The sequence below is a fragment of the Tenrec ecaudatus genome, chromosome 10, assembly GCF_050624435.1.
Source record: "Tenrec ecaudatus isolate mTenEca1 chromosome 10, mTenEca1.hap1, whole genome shotgun sequence".
In the NCBI taxonomy this organism is placed as follows: domain Eukaryota; kingdom Metazoa; phylum Chordata; class Mammalia; order Afrosoricida; family Tenrecidae; genus Tenrec; species Tenrec ecaudatus.
The window spans coordinates 115359332-115380672 of NC_134539.1; the positions used below are offsets into that span (position 1 = coordinate 115359332).

A 21341-nucleotide genomic window follows, 5' to 3' on the forward strand; every position below is an offset into this window, starting at 1 on the left:
TTTTTTTTTAACAAAACAGGTTTATTGCTGACAATCAAATGAATCATGCCTGTATGCTGTTTGTAGAAAATTATGGACAGAAAATAATCAAGAAGAATTTATGTCGAAATTTCATGCTTCATCTAGTCAGCATGCATGACTTTAATCTTATTAGCATAATGTCAATAGATAAAGCTGTTACCAAGCTCCGTGAAATGCAGCAAAAACTAGAAAAAGGAGAATCTGCTTCCCCTGCAAATGAAGAAATTACTGAAGAACAAAATGGGACAGCAAATGGATTTAGTGAAAGTAACTCAAAAGAGAAAGCTTTGGAAACAGATGGTGTCTCAGGGGTTTCAAAACAGAGCAAAAAACAAAAACTCTGAAAAGGCCTGAACCCCGTATTATGGACAAAACACTGAAATTACGTTGTAGGGAATTCAGCCTCTAGGAATACAGTGCGTGTGAGTGAGCGAGTGTGTGTGTTTGTGTATGTGTGTGTGGTTTTAAATCTTTAAGTTGCAAACAGGCACAGTTAGATGAAGTACATGATTTCCACAAGGACATTAGTATCAGAGTCCGCCTTCACTTCATTACGCACCCATTAAATATGGAAATCCGTTTCATTGATGCCATTACAACATGGAAAGTATACTTCAAAGAAAGTATTGATTTTTTTATTTCCCCCAAATTTCAATAATTATGAAATACTAAATTTATAATCTAGAAGTTATTTCAAATAGTTAAATATCATATGTTATCAGCATTTGTTAATGGCGGTTTTTCTACTCTGTAATTAATTGTAAGACATTTTCTTGGGGAAGGAAAATTGGAATGCATTTCCCTTTTTTTAAAATTGAAAATTTTTGTGAAATTACGTTCGATTACTACTTGTAATCAAACTTGATCCCTGAATTTGAAATCATTGAACAATTTGGAATGAAAAACTATAATGTAAGATGATTTTACATTAAATAAGTTCTTTTTTACAATTTTAAAATAGCACTTCTTCGTCTTATGCCTGTTTGAGATGTTAATTGTAATTTTTCACATTTGTTGACAGTGAAATCCCATATTGATTTATACAGTTACTGACCATTTGTTTTTATGTGGATAATTATAGTGTATTGCTCACACAGTATATTCTTTTAAACTTGAACATGTTTGTTTCTGGCTTTTCTTTTTAATTAGGTAAATCACATGGAAAATTCAACTGTCCACATCTTTTGTACAGGATAGTAAACCAAGAAGAGAATGGGTTAGATTTCCAAGATACCACTTTCAAGGGGGAGATGTTCTATTAAAAAATAACCATAAAATATTAGCGCGTGCACACACACACACACACACACACACGTTTTTGTTTTTCTCCAGCAAGGACGTCTTTGTAATGTATTTTACGATTTAATATCTATTACAGATAAGCTGACTTGAATACTTTTGAGCAATTTTGCCCTGTGTTCTATGTGCTTAATGCACATATTTGCGGTTGGATTTTCTCCGACAGAAAGTGGTTCCACTACTGGCACATTAACACACCACCAATAGGTTTTTATTTCAACTCCAAGCACTGTGGTTGAGTAACATCACCTCAATTTTTTATTATCCTTAAAGATATTGCATTTTCATATTCTTTATTTATAAAGGATCAATGCTGCTGTAAATACAGGTATTTTTAATTTTAAAATTTCATTCCATCACCATCAGATGCAGTTCCCTATTTTGTTTAATGAAGGGATATATAAGCTTTCTAATGGTGTCTTCAGAAATTTATAAAATGTAAATACTGATTGGTCTTTAAGATGTGTTTAACTGTGAGACTATTTAACTAATAATGTGGATGTGATTTGTCATCCAGTATTCAGTTCCTAGTCATTGATTTCTGTGTTTAAAAATAGGGAAGAGGGAAACTGCAGCTCTCATTACAGACGCCTTGAATTGGTGAGCTCTCCAAATGATGACTTCCAGCAAAGTCTAATTATGCCTCTGGATATTAGATCTCAAGAATTTCTTTCAGGCTTTAATTTGCTAAAGCTGTGCACATATTGTAAAAAAACAAACAAAAAATAGATTTTTTTAGGGGAGATGTAGGTGTAGAATTATTGCTTATGTCATTTCTTAAGCAGTTATGCTCTTAATGCTTAAAAGAAGGCTAGCATTGTTTGCACAAAAAGTTGGTGATTCCCTCCCCCAAATAGTAATGAAATTACTTTTGTTGAGTAAACTTTTTATGTCATCTTCTAATAAAAACAGAAAAAAATCTGTTTCTATTTATAAAAAAAACGCTTTTCTATATGTACCCTTGATAAGAGATTTTGAAGAAATCATGTAAGATGATAAAGCATTTGAATGGTACAATAGTTGTAAAAAAATTCAGTTTAAAAGAACTTTTGTTTTTACATTAAATGTTTTATTTGAAATCAAATGATTTTGTACATAAAGTTCAATAATATAAAAGCTGTATTGTTTTTAATTTTTGTTATGTATGATTAATGCGTGCACTTACATGTTTGTCTTGGCTAATTAAAATTCTAGAAAAGGTACACAAAATGATTGAATTCAGCTAATAACTATTTGAGGAAAAGCTGAAATCCTGCTTTCAATATTAGCAGTTTCAGTTGCAGCTTATATTTTCTGGGAAGCCAACGGGGGCAGTTGTACCCTGTCTGATGGGGTGACTGAGAGTGAGAATCGACTGCATGGCAGTGCGTTGTTTTAATTTGTTGGAAGTAGTGAGCAAGCAAAAGAATTTTTGTCATCAGGAACATAAAAAATATACGTATAAAAAGGTCAAAAGATAAGTGGAGAGAATTCTTAACTATTGTTTCAACATGACTGCTGGCTGATGAGAGGAGATAGTAATTGCTAGTGTGCTACCATATTGGTAAAATAAAAAAATATCCACCGATGTGACCTTGGGTAGAATAACTCTAAAATGATAAAACCCATGAAAACTTTTCGTGCTTTCAATATAGGGATAACATTTACTCAAATTACTAAAATAAAACTAAGACAAATGTCCGGTGGTGTGGATCAATTTACAACACTGGTCCTGTGGAACGGGACCGACGGGCTCATTCAGGTGAATCTGGAGGCCTGCTAGCGATCTTGTCAATGTTGGACTGTCAATCACAAAATCAACCAGTCACTTGAGAGATGAGCCTCTACACACCTACCTCTAGGGATGTGCCATACTTATAGTGCGTGAAAGCACCTGTTTTAAGAAAAAATCACTTATAAACCTATATGTGATTTATTAATATTTAACATGCAACATTTGAGATAATGGTTTGAAGTATAGGGTTCACTTGTCTAGGTCTGTATGAAATCTACATTGTGTTTACAACTTTTCGAGTACACAGTAATGCATGAACGACACATTTGCTGGGATTACTAATAGTTTTATGTTCATGTCAATGCGTACCCATATAGGGCGCATCCCAGACAAGACTTGATCAGAAAGACTTAGAAAAACTTTGGCTATATCTTTGTCTCATTAAATGGACAGAAGTCAGCATGGAGGTAGACCATTCCTATAATTTTCATTCAGGAAATTGAAATACATCAAAATGATGAATCCCTTAAGTGTTAAGATACCTTATCAGCATATATTGTTGATTAACACTGAATAAGTACTACAACTTTATGCCTGAAGGAAACATTTTTTCATATCACAACCTATTTTCAAGTAGGAAATTAAGTCATACACAAATTCACACATTGCATTATTCCAAACACGAAATACCTAGAATATCAACTTACTTGCCAAGATCTGGTGGAAGGAGTATAGAAAGTAACTGAACAATTAGCATAAAATTTAATTTTGAGATTAGTGCCTTGAAAGTAGATGGTAAGTGCCTATTATTCTCCATGTCAGTCACTGTAATAATGAATTCTACCTAAATTTAAAAAAATTCAGTTGATATGACTAAATCCCACTTACTAATCTTGAACTAATTCCTTTGTAAACTTTTAAAATAATAACCACAAAGAGGCACCTCCTAAGGACTGTACAAGGGGCTTCAAGAAGCTTATGGGAAAATGAAATGTAGATAGAATTTTGAAGTACCCTTTTATCTGATACTAAAATCTAGTATGTAGTTTTAGAACTGAAATACTAGTATTCCATAAAAACACCCTACAGGAATGAAGAAAAAAAATTGATATTCTCAGACAAAAACATTTCTGAAGACCAATCCTGAAAGAATGGCCTAAATTCTCTAAACAAAGGGAAATGAAAAAAATAAATCTTGGGCCATCATAAAGGGAAGAAAAAGGAATAGCATAAACATCCACTCCAATTGAGCTGGTGCCAACCCATTGCAACTGCATAGGACAGATAATGAAAACTGCCTCAGGGTTTCCAAGCGTGTGACATTTATGGAAGAGGGGCCACATCTTTTTCCTTTGGAGCAGATGATGGCCTCGAACTGCCAGCCTTTCCTTCTGTAGCTGAGCACTCTACTGCACCATTTGAGCTCCCTAAGCAAACATATGGGTAAATACAAAAGGCAAAAGCTTTTGAGTTAAAAAAATCATTTGACACAGCATAAATTAATGGGGCTTAATGGGCATTTGAGATTCCAACTTCCCTGAACTTTTAAAAAACCTTATCTAAAATATATGAGAGGGATTCAAAAAGTTCACAGAAAAATGGAATAGTGGAACTTTCCCATATTTTGAAGCCGTCTGGTACGTTTTAAATGGCTAAGGACAGCATACAGATTCCAGTAGACTGATCAAGTTATGTAACAATGCCACACCTAGAGCAATTAATGAAGCAGTACACTAGAAAATGCAGGTAAATCATGCAATTCTAAAATGTAGCCGTGCCATCCATATAAAAAAAACCCCAGGGTCTATATATTTAAAATGAGCTCTGGTGGCAATATCAGGTAAGCACTAGACGGCTAACCTCAAGATGGATGGTTCAAAGTGCACCTGCCAGTCTGAGGGGAAAAGATGAGGCTGTCTCCTGTCAAGATTCCCAGCATCAGAAACCCTGTTTAAACACCCAGAGTTGGAATCACTGCAATGGCAATGGGTTGGGTTTGGGTATTTAAACAAAATGAGTTGGCCTTTAAACAAAAAACTAAGCCTTTTAGTTCACAATCCAGGGTGGAAAAACTACTGCATTTTGATATCCTAAAGAGCATAATCCATTCCTGTCTAGAATGTAAGGTAGGTTAGTCAAGTTTGTAAATGGGAATATTCCACAGACATACATTTAGGATACTCATTTCTTCCTGGACATGAAATAAATATGTTCAATACTTGAAAATGAAGCTGTTTTAGAGAAAGTAATTTATATTCGGCCACCACTCACTGTACATGGTATATGTCAAGTCACTGGGTCTTCATCTGATACCAAGAAAAAAGCACCGTGATCCTTTTTAATCAGTGACACAAACTGAGCAGAAATGACCTCAGCCACAAGAAGCCCTTCCCGCTCTCCCCCAACACTGGAGTTCTGAGGATCAGGCCATCAGATCTCCCGGAAGGAAAAAATGCACACATGCAACTTTCAGTTTTTTTATTTTGTTACAGGCAGCTGGACAGGGTGTTGAGATCCTAGCATGGCTAGTTCATGATTGTCCAAGAGGGAACTTGAATTCCCAAATAAATTATCTTACAAAAATAAGCAAACTTGTTTTTCTTAACATTTTTCTACTGGCAAAAGGAACAAAAATGTTTTTTGGTTTTTAAACTTCACATTAAAATAACTGTCAGCAGGGATCGCAAGTTAAGAGCATTTTTACAAAGTCTTTCAAATAAATATTTTACACAATGTTTTCCAAAAAAATAGATTAAGTATTTACCCTATGTTCTCGGTCCACGTAAGACCATTTATGAAACTGAACTGCTGATTATGTGCTACCCGTGTCTTCGAGCCGATATACAATGGTGTCATTTGCATCTAATCTACACCCATCCTCCCATGTTTTATATTACCTCTAGATGTCTTAACCCAATACCTAGTACAATGTAATTGCTAGTAATTAGCAGTTTTTACTCCCTCTTGGCCTTTGAGGGATCACTTGGACCATGTAATTGCTTGCTGGGTGCCATTTTTCCACAAAGGGAATGCATAAGACAAGTTGCAATCAGCAGGCCGAGTGACCAGTGCTCAAATGGCAGGGGGCTGAGGTCTTCGAAGTGGTGGGAGCTGCAGCAGGGCATGGCTACTTGTCCTTATGGATTCAGCTCTTTGCTCAGCAGTATATTCAAGGTTTATGTTCTGGATCCCGCCCTCCTGGTATTTCCTATCCACAATTAGTTGAACCCATGGAACCAGGGGGTCCGGAGGGCCAACTGTACAAGCCTATACCCAAGGATGGTGTGCGTGTGAGAGAGACTAAGTGAAACTGCACTGATGAATTTAAGACTTCCAAAAGTAGTTTTACCCTGTGAGGAATCCTCTGGCCTAGCCTGCACGGCAAAGAAGGGGCCAAAGGAAATACTGTGGGCACATTTCCATTTTCAAAATTCAAAAATCATGATGTTGCTTACAAAATATCGGAATAAAATTCACTGCCATCTAGTTGATTCTCATTCATGGTGATCCTAGAGGACAGGGTAGAACGGCCTCTGGGTTTCCCAGACTGGAACTCTTTATGGGAGTGGAAAGCCTCAATTTTCTCCCTCGGAGTGGCAGGTAGTTTTGAACAGCTGATCTTGGGATAAGCAGTTCCACATGTAACCTAGGCCCCCTGGGCTCCTACATAGCTGAATAAGGGTATCACAGCCACTACACATCTGTTAAGTAGAGCGCAGGAGTGAACACATATTAGAGCCAGTCTGTGTCTGGTGTCTCCTACTCTGACTTGACCATTACATATTTCAGTGAGGTTTCTGTTCTTGGAACCAACCTAAAGGACAGCACAAGCATACCGACCTTTTCTGCAGCTGTGCTACATTTTAAAGACCAGTTTGATTTCTATTGTTATGGCATCTTTAAATCAGGACTATGCGAAAAATAAGGTTGACTGCACTATGGTTTTGTTCACAACATTCAACTGTCTTATTGCTAAAATATTCCAAAAATGAATCCAGTAAACACTTGTCACTTCCAATGATCTGAGAGATGAATCCAACTGTTTCCATCAATTACACCTTAGCAGGGCAGAGGAAGGCTACGTTAAAAACCCTGCAAAACCAAAGCCAGTAATTAACAAAGATCTAAAACACCAACACTTTCCAGCCGGGGTAGCAAAAGGAACATCCAAAGTACAGCGAGCCGCAGGACTGATGAAGCAGCCAGTCAAAAACCACTTCTCTGCTACTGGAGCTAATGGTCACTCGAAGCTTGGCGCTTCCGCCTTCAGGACTACCGACGGCTCCCAGAGTCACGGCTTCTATGTCAAATGTGACAGTTGATCCAGACGTGACCGCAGGTAGCTGATTAGTCATTTCTTTTCCATTTACAAACACTGCACCTAAAAATGGTGAGAGCAAGAGTCATTCACAAATGAGCAGCAACTGCAAGGAGAACTGCAACAGTATCTCGATGGCTGTTTACAACACGTTTTATAAATACAGTAGCAATAGTAAGAAGACAATAACCATAATAATACAATACAAATAAACACAGTAAACAGTCTGTACATGTAGCCAGTTGGCAATGCCAGCAGTCACAGGGCAAACATGTAGCGATGTTAATTAGCTCCCATCGCCAGGGTTCAGCTCCTCTCGGATGAAACGGCAACAGAAGGAAATGGGCTCCCTTACAAATTTGCCTACAATGGCCAGATTGCTTCTCACAGCAAAGAAATTATCTTGATCTATCTAATACTTGACCTCCCAGACCACAAAACAGCGTTTCTTGGTAGTGATTTTAAAAATGTGATTACTGGGTAACACATAACCAAAGAGTAATAGAGACAACAGAGTGGAAGGGCCCCGTCAGGCTTGCTCGGATGGACTTTTTATGGGAACAAACCACCAAGTCTTCCTCCCGTGGAGCCTTGGATGGGTTCAAACGCTTATCTTTCAAGTTAACAGGCATAGGTGTAACCACTGCACCACCAACCCGGGGCCCTTCGCAGACAGACTGTTTGGTTCCAATCCCAGACCTCTCACTGCCTAGCACGGTGTATGTCAGTCAGTTACTAAGCCTGTGTCTTAGTTTCCATCACCGAGCAAACGGCTGTAATACCAGCAGTCACGTCCAATAGTTGTCAGAAGGAGCAAACGATGTAGTCATTTGTGAAGGATTTAGAACAATACTTGGTCGAGTGGCCAGGTAAGTATGCCATTCAGTCTCAGCTCTTCCTATCTCCTGCTACATACATGTGACACGTGAACAGATTCCTATCTTCCCAAAGTCACACCTCGAACTCCAGGAGAAGGGCAGGGATGAGCCTCTTACCATTTGTACTAACGCACACGGCTTGGTCCCGCTGCAGAGAGTCACAGCCGTCCTGCTTTTGCACACACACTCCTAGACTGTCTCTTCGATCTGGCTGTCCCACGGTTTCAACTCTGTAAATGAGGTGGAAAGGTCACGTGGCCTTTGCTTTTTAAAACGTGGCACCCAAAGATGGACTCAAACATGAGAATTGTAAGGATGGGGTGGGGTGGGGCAGAGCCAGGTTTTGTTGTTGCACACAGGGTTGCTATGATTGGGTAAACACTCAACAGCACCGAACAACAACAACCCAGAGCGCCTACATTTAAAAAGAACGGTCTCATCACACAGTTGCTCTTTTCTAAATAATCTCTACCAACAAGGATTGGTCACTTAAACGATATTTCAGCATGGTTCTGAAAATGTTCTCTCACTGAGGTTTCAACTTATGTTCTCCCCAACTTGTGTCATCTGTTTGAGTGTGCTGAGCCAGCAGGACCTGTATCCAGACACACAGAAGGTGGGGTGAGACACTTGTTGGGTGCTGTGGACGCAAGTCTCCATTCAGAGCAACCCCAGGCAACGACACAGTGACCCGATGAGGCAGGGCCTGTATTACTGAGAAAGCTGAAGCATAAAGAGACAGGGGGTTTTAAAACACATGTGAGCACGGTCAGATCTGAGCTGATGAGAGGCGCACTCGGACTTTGAGGTTACCTTCTTAACCACTTACAGCCTAATGGCAGGCACTTAGCTATTTGTACTCCAGCTCCAACTACACAGAAACTTCAGATATGTCAATTTCACTAGTATGTTTACATACAATTTTGTTCAGTGAACTTCATATGTGGAAAGTTAATGCCTTTGTTTTATTTCCTAACCTGCCAGCACATCATGTATTCTGAAGTATGAAATATATGTATGTGTGTGTGTGTGTGTATATTACAGTTACAAGACAATCTTTCCTCCATTCCAAACAGCAAGGTTTTGCAAGGATCAAAAAACAAAACCCTTAGTGTGAAAGACTGGCTTTTCCAAGGGCAGGTTTGATTATCTATGTTCAATACGGCCCCAAAATGTGGTTCACTGAGAAGTGGCAAACAGACGTGGTCATAGTGGATTTGTGGGTAGGCTTCTGAAGTGGAAGGAAGCTCACCGTTCTTCTCCAATGCATCTCAAACTGTGAGACAATTCATACAAAACCAATTTAAGCACAGGCTAGCAGCGATATCGCTACAGCATAGAGTAGAAAATCCCAGCTGGTAAATTCTCTCGAAAGCAAAATATTCTAGGAAAAAATATGGTCCAAATAAAGGAGCAATTTCAAAGACAAGGAAGCTAATCTAGTCCTACCACTCTGTACTTCGGCTGCCTCTGAGTGGAGAGATGCGGCGCAGCCTCATTAAGGTAAAATTGCAAGCTTCCTTCTTCCCACAGTGAACGCCTGGAGCAGAGATTCAGAATCCAAAGATACAGCTACTACACACATGAGAAACGTTCAACTTCCTAATAAATGTAACACATAAACATTACAACGGAATTTGACTTTAGCCTACTAGTGACAGTCAGCAAAGAGCAGGAAAACAAGGATAAGGTGACATGGACGTCCTCGCACACTGCTGGGAAGGCAGTCAAGGCTCTTCGGAAGGCGGAGTTAGTCTGCCTGGCCACTACCGGGACAGGACCCAAGGAAGAGGGATACGCCCTATGTCAACCAGCAGGGCCTCGGCGCAGCATGTCTTGTCAGGACTAGGGAGAGGCACAGGAGGAATGCCTGACCAAGCCATGGCAAATGTCTCCTAACAAAGGAATAATACATCCTTTCATTACTACATTGACCCGAAAGCATGCCTTATTCTCCCTGAAACAGAAGGAGATACTTAAAGAGTTCTCTCACTAGGATGGTCAGTGCAAGGAAGACGCTAGGATGGCAAAGTCTTTACCAAACAAGATCTAAGACCCACCCCACACACAGTCCTTTGCAATAGAAAAGAGGAAGCAAAGATACCCAACTCACTTTTTTGAAGCCAGTGGTCTCTGACAAAACAGGCTAAGAAAAGAAAACCAACAGATACCCTGCTTGTGAAGAGCTAAAGGTCATCAGCCTGGGGTCCATTTTTCGCAACATGAACAGCGACACATAGCTGTGAGCAGCAATCAACCCACAGCTGACAGAGCCTGGCGAATGAGAAACTACCCCGGATGGGCTGAGATAAATTCCCTGCATGTGGCGTGTGGGGCCACATGAGAACCCATCACAAAGGGGCTTTGAAAGAGAAAGAACTTGAGCCCATCACTGATGGTGACCTGGTGGCAGCAGTCACTCCAAGAGGCAGGGCCCTGGGGCCCAGCAACTTACAAGAGGAAGTCCCACAACGGGAAAGGCATTCCTGGCCCAGGATACCAGCCCTCTGAATCAAATCTGATCGTGTTAATGAGGTACATACATGATGTTAATGTTTTCTCCAAGAATGTGTTATTTTAATAAATGTCTCATGATGAATGGGGAAAAATCTCCAACAAAAAATTAAAAACGGCACTATTCCTGAGGGGGGCTTTAAGACAGTCGCGGAAAGATCTCATCATCGTTTCAATCTCTTTCCCAAGCATTCTGAAGCCTCCGTCTACTCAGGGACAATATGGCCAAGTGGAGTTCATTCCCTGGGTTCCCTAAGGAAAACCAAGTCGGCCCGACAACTGAACAATATTCAATGTAATTCACCACATCAACAGGAAAACCATGTGATCCTATCAATAGATGCCGAAAAACCATCACAACGGAACATCAGCAATCAGTACTAGAAGGGAGTTTCCTTCACCCCCACAAGCTGCATCTACACAAAGCCTCCACTAGTATCATACTTAGCAGTCAAAGAGTGAACGAGTGCAGGTTAGGATGCAGAGCAGGGCAAGGCTGTCTGCTTTCAAGGCTTCAACGCAGTCATAAGGAGCACTGTGGGCTAGCCAGTGGGCTGCGGGGGGGAGAAAGCCTCTTTTCTCCCCAAGAGTGACTGGTGGTTTCAAACTACTGACCTTGCGGTTAGCAAACCAATGCATAACCAGTCTGATACCAGGGCCTTAAAGCCATATTATTAGATAACATTCGCCAGAAAGGAGGTCTTCGTTCTTAAGTTTGGTAGGTTTAAAAAAAAACCAAAAACCCATGAAGGTATCTGAGGAGAAATGTCAAGTGAGCTAGAGAGAAAAAGCAGGAGAATGTGGTGTCCTTGAAAATAAGAGAAGGGGAAAATAAATAAATAAATAAATTTTTTAAAAAGAAAATAAGAAAAGGGGGCCTCCACTCAAGTACTCCCTCAATGCAATACTTTCTTCTATTAAATTGACATTCTGTGATGTTCACCTTCCTGACATAACCACTGAAGACAAACGGGTGCATAAGCAAATGTGGTGAAGAAAGCTGATGGTGCCCGGCTATCAAAAGAGATAGTGTCTGGGGTCTTAAAGGCTTGAAGGTTAACAAGCAGCCACCTAGCTCAGAAGCAAAAAAGCCCACATGGAAGAAGCACACCAGCCTGTGCGATCACGAGGTGTTGAAGGGATCAAGTATCAGGCATCATCAGAACAAAAAAAATCTTACCATAGTGAATGATGGGGGGAGGAGGAGATTGCAAAGTGGAGACTCAAAGCCAATTTGTCAGCCACTGGACACTCCCTTACAGAAGGGTCTTGGGGAGATGAGCCAGTCATGTAGCAACCATGAAAAATACAACTTTCTTCTAGTTCCTAAATGCTTCCCACCACCCCCTACCCACCCACTATCATGATCCCAATTCTACCTTGCAAGTCTGGCTAGACCAGAGGATGTTCACTGGTACAGATAGGACCTGGAAACATAGAGATTCCAGGGCAGATGATCCCTTCAGGACCAGTGGTGTGAGTTGTGATACTGGGAGGGTAAAGGGAAGGTGGGTTGGAAAAGGGGAACCGATTACAAGGATCTACATGTGACCTCCTCCCTAGGGAATGGACAACAGAAAAGTGGGTACAAAGAGATGTCGGACAGGGCAAGATATGACAAAATAACAATTTATAAATTATCAAGGGTTCATGAGGGAGGGTGAAGGGGGGAGGGAGAGGAAAAATGAGGAGCTGATACCAGGGGCTTAAGTGGAGAGCAAATGTTTTGAGAATGATGAGGGCAATGAATGTACAAATGTGCTTCACACAATTGATGTATGTATGGACTGTGATAAGAGTTGTATGAGCCCAATTTTTAAAAAAGACAATAAGAGAAGGAAAAGGGACTCATGGGCACACAGTAGTAACTCTGTTCTACAATTTTCTACTTCAGGAATCTGAATGGAACAATAAAGAGATGGGGGAGGGGGAATCATAAGCCAAAATAACTTAAATCATGTATGTGTGTGTTTGGTGAAACAAATTGGCTCACAGAAACATGATTTTCAAAGCAGAAACCAGAATTGTGTCCTTCACTGGCTCCATACCCTCCACTGGTCTCCTGTCACTCAGAGAAAAAGCGGAGTCCTACAGGCTCAACATGCCCACTGTATTCCGGCAGACTGGCCATGGGTTTGCCTCTGCAGCAACGCTGGCAAGACCCGAGTCTTGGCTCCACGCTTCAACCACCTGTATACCTGCAAGCAAGAGGCTTACTCTTTTTATCTCAGCTTCCACAGGATGTCAGGATGATTTGTAGACATTAAGTCATCTAAGTGCTTGTAACTAGCATCCCGCTGGGTCAAACAAACATTAGCTGGCTGTGGCTATGTTGTAAGATCTAGTTCAACTTGTGAATTAATGAGAAGTCGAAGGCAGAGCTGGATCCCTAAGACTATGAAACCTACACCCGCTCTGGTTTTGCCTGGAAAAGCTGCTGGGTGGTGGTGTGTGTCTAAGGAGAATCATCTCCCGATGCGGTAACAGCTTCAGGTGGCACCACTCCCAAATGCCCCGAAAGGGATCACATTTAATTCTAGAAGGTCTTGGAGGAAAGGGAAAAATGTTGAACAAAATTCAAAATCATAAAAATGACCAGACTTATTAACTAGAGAGAGACTGGTAGAACCCCCAAGACTACGGCCCAAAGATCCACAAAGGGGATCTAATTAGGAAAACCAGCTGCCTTATCTCACCCAAGTCTAAAATACAGGGTTATGGAGAAAACTCTTCTCTCCAACATTTTCTACAACTGTAATAAAAGCCATGCTTCAATCCAGAAGGACTTTCCCCAATCTCTCCTTAGGGAATTTATTTGGGCAAAATAGAGACCCAAGTGTACTTCCCCTGGGACTGAGGAAGGCACTGCCAAGATTTCAGACTCGGTTAAAAACAAATTAACATATTAATCCTGGTCGAGAGCAAAGAGAGTCTAACCATGACCTTTTGGGATTTCTCCATAACAATTAAGCTGAACATTTTTTGGTAAGGTGAAGTGTTTAACAATTAGTATTAAAATATATATACATCTGGTGGGAAATGGAGAGAAAAAGAGGAGCTGATACCCAGGACTCAAATAGAAAGTAAATGTTCAGAAAATAATGATGGCAAGTATGTACAAAGATGCTTGCTTAAAACTGATGTGTGGAATGTTTTAAGAGCTATAAGAGGCCCCAATAAAATGTAAAAAAACCTGGTGATGGCAGAGACCAGCCCTGTGCAAAAGTGGGGAGACCATGCTTAGACGCATTCAGAAAAGGCATGCTGATGAGTAAACCAGAGGTAAACATTAGTATAGATCGGTGTATCCCAAGCAACCCCTTTCTAAAGAGATGATACTTTGACAGTTTCAAGTCCTGGCCCCAACTGTCACTGCTACTCTTCCCATGTAGAAGCCGAGTCTACGGGAGCTGGAAGGTGCCCAGCTGTCACTCTTACACACTATGAGGCAAGATTTCATAGCAGTATCCTGTTTAAAAGGGGGATTAGTACAGAACAGAATTTCAAATTCTCAGACCCCTGACTTCTTGGACATGCCCCTGAAATACTGCCCTGAGAAAATCTTTAGACCTCAAAAGAAAAATGCATCCTGAAGTCTTCTTAAAACCAACCCAGTCTAGTTTAGCTAGTTAAAAATGTCTGCCTTGAGCATGTGGCTTGTTTCTTCTCAAGGGGTGGGTGCTTCCCTGGGGGTGAGGCCATCCCAGGGCCCCCACCCTGCACGAGAAGGAACTCTCCCCAGGGCTCCTGCCAGCCTCTCTGAGGGGACTTACCCACTGCACTGGCACGAGGTGCTTTCAAGCACGATCTAGATGGGAGATATATAATATATAAGGTATTTTCTAAATTTATTGGTGTAGATTTTGTTGTAATATTTCCTTATTTTTCGTTTACAATAATACATGCAGTCCATCCTAGTGTCAACATCCGTCTTCTGCTCTTGGTAGTCTGTGTCTTCTTTCTTTTTGTCCTCATCAATCTAATCGGGGATTTGTCAATTCTATTTATTTATTTTGTTTATATATATTTATAAATCATTTCAAAATATTTTCTACTTGAGCCCTTGATATCAGCTCTTTTTCTCCACCCTCCCCGTCTTGTGCATCCTTGATAACTAATAAATTATTTTTATTTTCATATCTTACACCCTCCGCTGTTTCCCTTCACCCACATTTCTGATGTTCTTCCCCCTTGGGTTGGGGTTATACTTCAATCACTGTGTCGGGTCCCCCGCTCTCCCCCCACCCACATGGTATCGCTACTCTCATTATTGGTGCTGAGGGGTTTATCTGTCCTGGATCCCGTGTGTTGAGAGCTCTTATCAGTACCAGTGTACATGCGCTGGTCTAGTTGGATTTATAAGGCAGAACTGGGGTCATGATAGTGGGGGGGAGGGTATTTCAGGGGTTTGTCCAAGAAGTCAGGGGTCTGAGAATTTGAAATTCTGTTCTGTATTAATCCCCCTTTTGATTGGGATAATGCTATGAAATATTGCCTCAAAGTGTGTAAGAGTGACAGCTGGGCACCTTCCAGCTCCCGTAGATTCTTGCTTCTATATGGGAAGAGTATCAGCATTAAAGAACTAGAGGAATGTTGTGTGTTTCATCAATGCTACCCTGCACCCTGGCTGACTCATCCCCCTTCCTGTGACCCTTCTGTAAGGGATGTCCAATTGTCTACAGATGGGCTTTGGGTTTCTACTCAGACACACCCATCATTTACATCGATATGACTGTTTGTTTGGGGTCTTCTGATGCCTGATATCTGATCCCGTTGATACCTGGTGATCACACAGGCTAGAGTGCTGCTTCCATGTGAACTTTGCTGCTTCCCTGCTAGATGGCCACTTGTTTAACTTCAATCCTTTAAGACCCCAGATGCTAGATCTTGTAATAGCCGGGTACCATCAGCTTTCGGCACCACATTAGCTCATGCACCTATTTTGTCTTCAGTGATCGTGCCAGGAAGGTGATCATCAAAGAGTATCAGGTCATTAGAATACAGCGTCATTGTGTTGAGGGAGATGTCCGTCTGCTACCTTAACACTTAACATATATATGCACAGACCTGTATCTATACCACAGATTTACATATGTACATGTCTATATTTAGACCTCTATGAATGCCTTTGCCTTCTAGTTCTTTCCTCTATCTCCTTTACTTTCCTCCCGTCCCACTTCACTCGGCTCTCAGTAAGTCCCTCAGCTACCCTGTACTCGACCAAACCCCACCAGGCATTCTCTGCTCTCCTCATCATTGATTTTAGGTCTCTTGATTTTAGATCTTTTGTTGTTCCCTTTTCCCTAGGTGTGTTGGCTCTGCCTTCTCTTTCCCGCTCCTTGGGATTGTAAAAGCAATTCTATTTTATATAGCTAGACATGAATTTTTTTTAAAGCCTATAAATAGTTCCATGTCTGTCTGCTGACCCTTAAGAATGATTTCCAATCAGGTCTGATGAGGTGCCAAGCCCTACCCTCTGAGTCTGAGGTCTGTGTTCAGAACTCCTGGGGGACTTCATTGCTTTGTTCCCTTTGCTGCTCTGCTTCGCCCCAGGGTGCATGGGGGCCCGACCGGGCACAATTCCCGCACTGTGTCTCCAGCGCTGTCTGCGCAGTGCCGTGGGTCAGTGAGGGGATCTCATGTCTCGTGGTGGGGCCGGCCCTATCAATAGGGGCTTCTACTGGTAACAGCAACTCCAATGATTAGATAGCAACCTTGGGGACAAGAACGATTCTGAAAAGGAGAGTGAGCATGATCTGAAAGAACTTAAAAAACATGTTCAAAGTCACTAAATAGCAGAGGTCAAAAATGTTGAACTAGTGAATGTTTTTGCTTTGTATATTTCCATCAATAGCAACAAACCAAATCAACATTAAAAAAGAAAGAAAAAAAGTCTATCTCCTTTCCCTTTGAGCTGGGATCTGGGAAAGGTTGATCAGATTGTGGGCAGCGTCTACTTCCTTTCCTGGGACCCAACCTCCAAGCGATGAGGAAGACCAAGAGCTCATGAAGAGGTCCCGACTGGAGAGGAACTCAGAAGCAGAACCAGTTTTCCGGGCATAGGAGCGAGCCGGCTTGGCAGTAGCTGGCCGTTCGGAGCTGGCATCACATGGGGGAAGAGACAAGCTGCTCTTGCCAAGACCAGTTTCAAAGACAAAACCATGAGTGGTGCTGTTTCAAGCCCCGTGTTTTGCAGTGCTTCTGACACTGCAATAGGAAACTGAAACATCGGTTCTTTAATGCCTTCTGAAGCAAGAAGTCTACAACAGAGACTAGCTAGCCTAGTCTCTCTCTGATTTGCCACCTCATGCCACGTATGAGCAGCAAGGTGGCACAGAGGTAACGAAGACAACAGACTCACTTAGGCTATTAGGATCAAGGAAAGCTACAAGAACTGAGAGGAAAAGGCCTTTTTAAGAATGGAGGTTGAGAAGAAGAGAAAGTAAACATTTTTCAAAAGTTGGGGGGAGGGGGTGAGCGAATGGTTAAAAGTAATACTCAGATCAGGAAATCTTGAAGGAAGGGAAAGAAGACCGGGAATGTGAGAGGAAATCCTGGCGAGGTCTAGGAGGCGGGGGTTGTAGCAGACCTGAGCCCCAATGAAGACTGGGCTCTAGACCGGCAAGAGCCAGCTGACATAGGCTTGTGGACCTCAGCAGCAACACGGTTCTGGAAGCAGAAACTTCCGCATGGAGAGACGGGGCTGAGCCTCAGGGCAGCGCCTCCTCAAGAGCAACAGGCTGGTGGTTGCTGGTACTAAGTACCAGCCTCTTAACCATCCTCACAAACTAAAAGAGGTTTGCCTTTATACAAGCATCCCCATTTGCCCTCCTCTAGGCATGGGTATGCCCTCCTTTCATACTTTTTGACTGAATTGCTGATGCTGGAAATTCCTTTAATATAGACAAGAAAGAAATTTTCATTCCACATTAAAAACAAAAGAAAACTGTGAAGGAAGGTCTAGCTAATACTGAGCTGAGCTTGGATTCATCGTTCTGCCAAGTGCGGCCCAGTTGTAAGTCTTGTGAGTTTCTCAAGGTCTGGAAGGAATGAGAAGGGACAGGACCTAACAGTTTCTGGAGACTTGTGAGAGGTCATGGTCCACAGACAAGAAGTGGGTTCAAATCAACTTGTAATTTCCAACATCGTATCCAATACTTACTGGATGATTTCAGAAACACTTAGGAAGATATCAAATTTTTCCATGGAGGCAGGAATCATATCACCAGAGGTCCTTAAACAGTTTCTCAAAGTGGGTGAAACGGCCCCTACAGGGCACTACATTAATTCCAAACCAAACCAAAAATTCTCTGCCATGGAGTCTTGCCGACTCAGTGACGCTACAGGACAGGGCTGAACTGTCCCTTTGGGATTCTGAGAACTAAGTGTTTACTGGAGTAAAAAGCCCCATCTTTCTCCTGAGGAACAGCTGTTGGCTTCGAATTGCGGACCTTTCAGATCATAGCCCAATGCTTAACCACCATACCACCCAGAGGAGCTGAAAAACAGATGCCTATACTTTATCTGGATTATGATACAAAAGCTTGCCATTGCTAGAAGGGTGCGAAGTAATTTCTTTTTGGCAAAGAGGGCTGGAGGCCAAATAAGCTCAGGCAGCTAGGTCCTAGAAAATGGAGAAGCAAAAGGGGAGGGCACGGGAGCAGAGCAGCTGCACATGTCAGCACTGTACCACGCCCAGGCCAGTCAATCCCAACTCACAGCAGCCTTCGGTGGGGCTCCAAGCCTGTACATCTAAAGGAAGCCTCATTTTCCTCCTGGGGAGCCCCCAGGGCCCCTGTAACACCACCCAGAATCATGAGGAGCGAGATGGCCAGGGAGGAGGGAGGGGTATGCCTGGATTTCAGTCTCAGCTGTGCTAGTCAGGAGATGGGTGACACTGTCACCCACTTCGCTTCCAGGTGCCTCGGCTCTCTTCCCTAGCAGAGAGAAGCACGCCCAGTCGTGTGGGGCTACTGTGAGAATCCGGTGAGTTAATGCAAGGAACGTGCTCAGCATAGGGCCTGGCACATACCAGAGCTATTTAAATATGAGCTGCCACAATCCTAACCGTTATTACTATGATGGGTATCATTACGACCCTTTAATACTGCTCCTCATGTTGTGGTGACCCCCCCCCAACCATGAATTTATTTTTGTTTCCACTTCAAAACTGTGACTTGCTACTGTGATGAAGCATGCCACCCCGTGAAAGGGTCATCCGACCTCCAAAGGGGTTGCACCCCCAGGCTGAGAAGCGCTGCTCTAAATGAGCTCTCGTGGCTGACGCGCGGGAGCTCTGTTGGTGCAGAAAAGAGCCTGTCACGGGAGGTCAGTCGCGCAGCAGTGTAAACGCGGCATGCGTGCGAGCAGTGTAGGGGCTGTTAGCAGAGAGAGCGCCGGGGACTCAGGGAATAATGAAACAGACTTCAGCTATCAGGCTCCTGGTTTCGCTCTGTGGTGGGATTTGGCTAGTTAGTGAGCCACTCTTCATAATCCAAGGGCTGAGAAGAGGTGATGAAATTAAGAGTAGTCCTGAGTTCATGCATTCGGATAACTGCGGAGGGGCAATGATGTGACTGAAGAGCCCGTGGCAACACTAGCTTAGAGAACACGCAGACGCTCTCCATGCCTCCCCCGGGAAAGGACGGTGACAGAGAGGGACTGGGGCACTCTGCACAGTGAAACGCCCTATTTAGAGGACCGTTTGCGACACTGGGCTGAGTGAAAAGGAGGTAAGCCTTACTCTCTAAACCAAAACTGAGCGTTGGCTCTAGAATGAGATATTTAAACACAGTGCCATAGAGCATGCATTGCAGACAACCCAAGAACAAGAGAAAAGAGAATTTCCTTAATCGAGAAGCAATGGGTACCTCTGCATACCTAATTCATGATAAAAAGAACTCATTTAAATAATAATAAAAAGATAAGAGAAAGAAATGGATAAAAACCAGCAAAATTGTAGGAGGGACTTTCCTTCTGATAAATTAGAAAATTACATACACACAATACATTTATAATAACAGCTATCTCTTATAGAGACTGGTTCTTGGTGATTCACAGTTGGGAGGGGGGAAACAATCCTTGGCTTCTGAAATTTTAAGGTTTTTTTTTACCCCCCTTCTTTTTTTAAAAAATTTATATATATATATATTAAACATTTTATTAGGGGCTCATACAACTCTTATCACAATCCATACATATACATACATCAATTGTATAAAGCACATCTGTACATTCTTTGCCCTAATCGTTTTCAAAGCATTTGCTCTCTTCCCCTTCTTCAGATTGGTTTGTGATGGGGAGATATTCGGTTTATCTCTTTTTGCTGAGGGCCAAAGAGACCTACTGAGTGCATACTCTGAATCTGGCGTAAGCAAAGCATTTTACAAACATTACTTATCTCACGCAATTTTTATAACCCTGTGAATACATTAAAAGACTGAAGCAGAGAAATTGTTTGTTTTAGTAAAGTTTTAAAACGTGACCAAAGTAACACTAACTGATGGACTAGCTGACGGAACACACTCAGTCTACTTTAAATCCAGAGCTCAAGCCTGCGCTAACCGCTCCTCTCTACCACCTGAGGCATGGCTGGAGACTTGCCTGAAAGTCAGGGTCTGCCCGCAGAAGTAGGTGGGAGCGCTGGAGTAGAGAACACCGGGAGATTCCGTATCATTGCGGAGCGCTATGTTGCGCCGGCTGCTCAGACTGTAGCCCTCAAAGCCAGGGGTCCACTCTGTTAAACGCAAAGACGCTGCTATTAGCATTCTTTAAGGGGTATCTGCAGAACAGATGCATTCAATAGAGCTTGGAAGTAGGAAAGGGTCAGAAAACCAAAGTTCTGGTGACAGATTGCCACAGTTAAGTAACGGTGGTATATAAAAAAAAAAAATCACACATCTATTCTGGACAATTTTAACATGGAAAATCAAGTAAGCGTTAACTTGTGCTTAATAAAAACATGGTTAAGCCTTAACTGCTAGAGTTCATTTCAAGCTGTTTCAGAGCAAATTAACAAATGAAGTTAAGTCCTTCAAAGGCATACAGGAGAGCCATTTCAATTGGTAAGACCTGAGAAAACAGGGAAAACAGTGTCTTATGCGGTTTTCTAAATTCTTTGGTTTACGGTGTTGTTGCTAATACTCCTGTCTGGCATTATTTGTGGACTCTGGACAACAGAACTGATGGGTCCTTCTCAAAATGCACATAAAATAATTTGAGCAGCAAGTAAAACATAGGTTCCGCGTGGTGCTTCCAGTCCAAGATTCACCCTGAGACAAAAGGGTGGTCGCTTCAGGAGGGAGAAGGCAACAACTTACCGTGAGGCACCAGTGTGGAGTGACCTGTCTGGGGGACACTCCAAGGACTCCATTCCTGGCGGCCATCGCCTCGGGCGCAGACTCTGAACTGGTAATCCACATTGGGGTCAATGTGCAATACTATGAATTCCGTCTCACAGCCTACATACACATCTTCAAAGTGATTGGAAGTACATTTACGGAACTGGAGTCTGTAATCCTGGGCTGTAAAGTCGTCATCAACCTAAGGCAAAAGGATTCATGTAATTAGCTGACCAGGGAGTAACTTCTTTGAGCGT

At 42.2% G+C, this 21341-nt stretch overlaps 2 protein-coding genes across 2 annotated transcripts in view; one reads left to right on the plus strand and one right to left on the minus strand.

The window, feature by feature from the left end:
• Positions 1-2370, plus strand: part of SUZ12 (SUZ12 polycomb repressive complex 2 subunit) — a 51964-nt gene extending 49594 nt beyond the window's left edge. The window contains exon 16 of the mRNA XM_075561366.1: positions 20-2370. Coding sequence (XP_075417481.1) covers positions 20-365 — 346 coding nt within the window. The 3' untranslated portion in view covers positions 366-2370. The remainder of the gene's footprint in view (positions 1-19) is intronic.
• CRLF3 (cytokine receptor like factor 3) overlaps positions 1665-21341 on the minus strand; it is a 41657-nt gene continuing 21980 nt past the window's right edge. Inside the window, exons 5-8 of the mRNA XM_075561367.1 lie at positions 21064-21286; positions 20348-20480; positions 8348-8460; positions 1665-7415 (exon numbers count right to left, since the gene is read on the minus strand). Coding sequence (XP_075417482.1) covers positions 7159-7415; positions 8348-8460; positions 20348-20480; positions 21064-21286 — 726 coding nt within the window. The 3' untranslated portion in view covers positions 1665-7158. The remainder of the gene's footprint in view (positions 7416-8347; positions 8461-20347; positions 20481-21063; positions 21287-21341) is intronic.